The sequence below is a fragment of the Colius striatus genome, chromosome 3 (genome assembly GCF_028858725.1).
Source record: "Colius striatus isolate bColStr4 chromosome 3, bColStr4.1.hap1, whole genome shotgun sequence".
Taxonomy (NCBI): Eukaryota; Metazoa; Chordata; class Aves; order Coliiformes; family Coliidae; genus Colius; species Colius striatus.
This window is the reverse complement of record NC_084761.1, coordinates 90,676,342-90,682,341: the sequence shown is the minus strand read 5'-3', so window position 1 is coordinate 90,682,341 and position 6,000 is coordinate 90,676,342. Positions and strand designations below refer to the sequence as shown.

The 6,000-nt window shown below is 44.5% G+C and overlaps 1 protein-coding gene across 5 annotated transcripts in view; it reads right to left on the bottom strand.

Moving 5' to 3' along the window:
• Positions 1-1,016: 1,016 nt before the first annotated feature.
• ZFYVE28 (zinc finger FYVE-type containing 28) overlaps positions 1,017-6,000 on the bottom strand; it is a 155,161-nt gene continuing 150,177 nt past the window's right edge. For all 5 annotated transcript variants that reach the window (XM_061993942.1, XM_061993943.1, XM_061993944.1 and 2 more), the window contains 2 exons: positions 4,245-4,348; positions 1,017-3,348 (listed from right to left, as the gene is read on the bottom strand). In XM_061993942.1, the coding sequence (XP_061849926.1) occupies positions 3,217-3,348; positions 4,245-4,348 (236 nt within the window). In that variant the 3' untranslated portion in view covers positions 1,017-3,216. The remainder of the gene's footprint in view (positions 3,349-4,244; positions 4,349-6,000) is intronic.

Sequence of the window (6,000 nt, the reverse complement as noted above, 5' to 3'; positions counted from 1 at the left end):
TTACCTTACTGTCCCATATTGCTCCCGCTGTGGTGTCCCCAGCAGGAAAACCACTGTGGAACAGAGGTGTGGTTTGGAGAAAAGGGATCCTTTGGAACACAAAAAGTTCCACTAAAACATAAGAAAAAACTGTTTCACTGTTGAGGTGAGGGAGCCCTGGCACAGGCTGCCCAGGGAGGGTGTGGAGGCTCCTTCCTTGGAGGTCTTCAACACCCACCTGGACATGTTCCTATGCGACCTGATCTAGGTGACCCTGCTTCTGCAGGGAGGTTGGACTAGATGATCTCTCAAGGTCCCTCCCAACCCCTACCATTCTATGATTCTATGATCCTCTTTTCCTGCAGAACCCTGAAGTAAAGTGTCACTTAAAGAGTCCCTTTAGGATGAATTTATACTGCTCATTTATTTATACATTGTGAATGCCAATGAAATCTTAAACTTGAGTGCCAGCTTCTCATAAAATCTTCCTGTTGCTGCACCACTGAAGCAGAGATCCTAAAAATCACAGAGCTGTAGCAGGGTTTTCCTTCAGTGGAAGGGCATCCCAAAGCCATGCATTAAGTCCTCTAGAAAATGACATGAATTCTCATTAAAACCTGCAACTGGCAAATCTCATACAAGGGGCAAAACAAATCAGCTCTGGGTGTTTCTGCTTCGTAAGAATAACCGAGCAGGTGGATCCAAGGAGCAGACTTGTATTCCCCACAGAAAAGACTATTCAGATGTGACATGGGCAGATCAAACAGCCTCACCTGTGAGATGGCCACTGACACCAGGTATTTCGAGAAAGAAGATTCTCAGCTGGTGGCAAGCGGCAGCGCAAGGCCATGAGGTGACAGGCCTGTGCTGCAGCTCTGATTTACCAGCCCTTCTCTGCACAGGAGATGCCCATTTTCAAATTGAAACCTCATTTCTTTCATGTTGTTTTCAAAGTGAGAAAGACTTAAGGTCAGGATGGCAGCTGTCACTCCCTGTAAACACACCCCGAAATGAAAGAGCAATCCAGCACATGGAAGTAGAAAGTCCTGACACTTTAATTATCTGAAGAGATTACAAGATGAAAGTCTTCCTTGAGGCAAATGTGTATTTAGTATTGATATAGTCATTGTGCTTTTCAGTAAGAGAAATAGGAGTCTGTATTTACATAAGAAACTATAGTGTCTGAGATCTTTAAATATCATATTTATGGAAATGATTCTGAATTACAGCATTTACAAAATAAAAACAAGCTTGAATAAATATTCAGTCCATTAAATAAGATTCTTTTCTTTTCCTCACAGAAGCAACTTTTTGTGCATATTTATTTCACAATCGCAGTCTGTCGTAGTTTTTTATCCTATAAAAGAAGCATTAAATTTCTTGGTTTTTTGTTTTTTCTTTTCTTCTAAAAATAAAACTGCAATAGTCATTGCAATGTGAAGCCTGAGATTTAAGCCTGAATAAGTATCATTGCTTGCACCACATTACCCACCTCCCACCAAGTGCCCAGTCCCACACCTTTCCAAACTCTGGTGAACGCCGGCACTCCAGCTCAAGGATTCCGTGGGAAGGGTTGCAGGGAAATAATCATAATGAGAAGAACACAAACCAGGTGAGGGTAAACACATCACAGCTGACATTGGCTACAAACGGCATTGTAAGGCTTGTGCATTACACGTAAACTAAGTGAAGCTGTTTCATCTGATGCCAAACAGCAGCAGTGGCAACTCCTGTACCCTTCTGTGGCTCATGAACACTGAACGTAAAACCACTTAGCTAAAGGGAATGTGTGCCCCCCTCCCCAAATTTAACAAAAACCAATCACCTCTGGCCAGTTTTGCTTTATCATTCTGACAATGAGCTTTGAGTGTGATAACCACAAACAACTTGCTCAGCCTTTTCTGTATTTACCACTTGGAAACACAGCGTGTAACACTGCGAGGCAGGAAAGGGGAGACAGCAAAGAGCTCTTGATCTCGTTTCCTCTGAAACCACAGTACACACTGTCTTGCTTTTCATGTGGTTAACTCAAAGCATGTCCAAACACCTTTGAAACCTCAGTGCTCGGGGACCTCTTACTGCAGATAGTTTGTGCAAGATCATAGCACGAATCTGTGTGAGCCTTATTTCTTTCCTCTCCAAGGGGAGATAACGATTAATCCCTGGTGTTTCAAATGAATACAAACGTTTTCTGAGTTGTTAGCACAAGTGAAGCAACAGTATGCAATACTTTACACAGTTACTCTGCCAAATGTGGACAAGTACCCTTTTCTGGCTGACCATTCTCTAGGACCTTTTGAAAATATCACCACACATTTGCCCTTGAAAAAAAACCCATTCAAAAAAACCCCTCAGCATGGGAGAAATAATTTGTCACATCTACTGAATTTTGCTGCTAAACTCTTTCAAAAAATACTTATTTTCATATGAATCCATTCCTTCAGTAACCATTCCCTCTCAAGTTTAAATGTCGATATGGAAACCACAGCTGGGTGCTATACTTTTATTAACAGGATTTACCATAAATTACGCAGATTATAAATACTTCCAGAACTCAGAAACGTGAGTTCTGGAACTTGTAAAACTTAATTTTATAGAAGACAACTTGGAGTTATTGCTCTGCTTGGTAAATGAAAGGCAACAGAAACATGCTGCTTCAGGATCCTCCATGCTTCCCACGTGATTCAAAGAAAAATTTTGCCTTTGTACCTCTCGAATGTGGATTTGAAATAGTTTGGCTTTAATTAATCCTAGCACAGGTGGCAAAAATCTAGTAATGGGAAAGCTGAAGCACAGCAGGAGGGAGAGCGCTGCCATCCACAGCCATGCTGGTATTCTAGCGAGCACAGAAGTGTCCGAGCTTTGGGACTGACTTGCTGGGATGGACTAATTAAACTGGTTACTCTGTTCCTAGCGTGTAAGCTAAGCAGCAACGCTTGTTCAATTCTCTGAGCCCTATTTCCTTCCCCATAGTGCATTTGTTCTGCATATGGCATCGTAACATTAACGTTATAAAGTCATGGAAGACTGTGCTGCAGCCCCAGAGCTACAGACGCGTCACACTTCCCTTTAGCAGCTTAGGAAAATGCAATAAAAACTGTCTGTACAAAACCTATCATGATGGATGTCAAAGCCCACACGCCCTCACGAGGTCCCCCTTGCAAGTGAAATTCTTGGCTTCGGTCAAATGTATCAGTCCGTGTAAGACTCCAGAAGACACACCAGTGGTTTAATACGTCAGATACCAGCTTTGTCACTATAGAAAGGAGTGACGTGGAACATGTAACAGTGAGTGCAGACACGGACAGGCTTCATCTGACCGTAACGAGGTAATGGAGCAGAGTGGGAGGAACAGCGGGAGCAGAAGATCTGAAAAACAAAAGGGAGATTTCACTTTAGTTCCTTTAAGAACTGTGTGGGACAAAACTGACCTCAGAGAGGGAAGAGATAATTGTAGGCACTGGGCTTTTGCATGGTGATGACACCACAGCGAGTGAAAGCTCCCGGCAGGCAGGTTGTACCCCAGTGACCTGACTGTGCTCAGCCTCTCTGACCTGGGTGCCCAAGCACTGACAGGAGCAGAAGTAGCACAGCCCAGCTCTGCAGCTCACAAGGGAAGGCAGCTCCACCAGAGATGAAAAGCAGCATCTCTCTCCATTGGTTTTAAAGACAGACATGGGGATTATTTCTGAATATCTTCAAAGTTCCTACTACAAAATTAACAAAAACTGCTTCTTGACCCTCTTTCTTTTCAACTTGTATGCCAGTAAGCAAGAGGAATGGAACTGCAGATTTCTGGCTTCCTGAGGCACGACTGCTTTATTCTCCTTTGCTCCTTCTTCCTTCCCCTCAAACCTGCAAAGCAGCAGCCCTACACCCCAGAGTCCTCCTGCAAAGGTTTAGAAAGCAAGCAAAGGGAAGCTGAGCTGTGCACCATCCCACACAGAGCAGCCTGCTGTGGCTCCCTAAAGCCCAGCGCAGCATTCCAGAGTGACCCTGGATTTGGGGTGTTCGTTCCAGCATCTCAACAGGGAGTTCTTTTTACAGCAGACAAATGCTTGTTGCTGTGTAAGAGTCAAGCCCCCCCTCCCCCACTTTCCATAAGTCAGCTGAGCAGCTGACAGCCAAGACATACAAAACCACCGGTGAGCTGCGAAGGCTGGCTGATCACAGGCATTGTGCTGTGCAGCTGAGTGTCTGTGGGATGCACCAATCTGCTGTGCTCTGGGGCAGACAGTTCCTCCCGTGTTTGCCTGAGTCATTACCTTGCCACAGCTCCGGCAGTGGTGTTTCCTGCGAATGACTGTGAAGGGAGCCTTGCACGCAGTGCAGTAGCTGCAGGCTTCATCTGGAACCCAGTCAGGAGGATCTGTCAGAAACACAGCAACAAAAGGGAACATAAATCAAAAGGGAATAAAAACAAACATGCGATTACCAGATCCTCAAGGGAGCAGGGAGAATAAAATGTAACAGTAGCTGCTTTCATCTGGGCTTTTCAAGGTGCTGTGCCAACAGGCAGCTGGGTGAGTTCAGGCTACCTGGGAGAGCTCAGCTCCCCTGTTGCTGCTACCTGTGGGTAGAGCACAGCAGGCACCCAAACAGTACACTGCAGCTTTGGGCTCAAAATACATCCTACTCAAATGAAAGTGGCAGGGAAAAGCTGATGAGCAAAATAAAGTGTGAAGGCAAGAGACAATTAAAGCAGAGCTGGATCTCAGCATTCCCTGTCAGTGCAATCAGCCATTGAAATAAGCCTCTTCAGCCCTCCCTACAGACAGGCTGACTGCTTTTCTGCAGTTTGGCAAGCAACTCGACAGACAACAAACTTGAAGGCTGATTACTGTCTGCTAAACTATTAAGACTCTCACTGGAAGGCACCAGTAACTACAGTGAAACCACAAAACCAAGTGTACACGACTTCAAGAAAGGATTTGACCATTATCCCAAACAGTCATTTCTCCCATGGGCTCTCCAGCTTCTCATAAAAGCCAAGCAGGGAAATGATTTGGTCTCAGCAAAGCAGAAGGTATGAGGCCCACTTCCATTGAGCTGCTTCTGCTAGGGACAGGCCGACGTGACCTCACACAGTCTAAAATTACAAGTGTAGAAACGATGTAGAGACTGCTTAATTAACTTGTTAAAAATCTAATGAAGGGCAAAGCAAGTTCTGTCCAGAAGGAATCCGTGGACACAGTGAGCATTAACTGCTGGATGTATTCACCCAAAATCCCTGAATACAGCTTCTCTGTTATTTACAGTATGCAACCCATGCAATTGCTGATTTATAAACCTGACAAGCAAGATCCCTGCCTCAAGGAGTGCACTGTCAAGCAACAAAATACATGGTGCAGTTAATGCAGAGGTCAAGAGTGCTACAGCTGGAGGCAGAAAGAAGAAAACGACATGAAACATCCACTGTATTGTTCAAACATAACCATGACCAGTTCTCATGTGTTTGTCACAGTGTGACATTGGTCAAATGAAAGTAAAAAGGCTATAGCACTCAATGCAGAAGTTTGAAAAGCTGATTAATAAAATCCAAAGAGAACTTCAGTTCTTGACTCAGCTTTTACAGGCTCCTCTAAAACTACTTTGAAAGATAAGGAAACAGTCTTTCACTTAGTGAACAAACTGGGCTGATAAAGGCAACAACCACAGGCACAGCAATCAAATCCAAAGTCAGTGCACAGAGAAGTGACCAACGTGGTGATAGAAAGGAGAATGCACATAGCTGCCTTCACCTCATCCCTGGGAGCTGTTCACCAGAAAACGTTCAGTGGGGACACAGATTCCTACTTCAAGGCAGCCTTTTCTGTGGCAGCAGGGAGAGGCAGGACTGCCAGCTTAAGTCAAAGCATTATTAGTAATGAAATCAAGGGATTTGCCTTTCCAGTTTTTCTCCTCCTCTGCAGCCTCTCCAGCTACTACACGTAACTTGCCCAGAGAAGCCAACTCCTAGAACCAGTTACAATGTCAGTTTTGAAGACTCCGGATCATTTTCACAGTAATGTCTGATCTGAA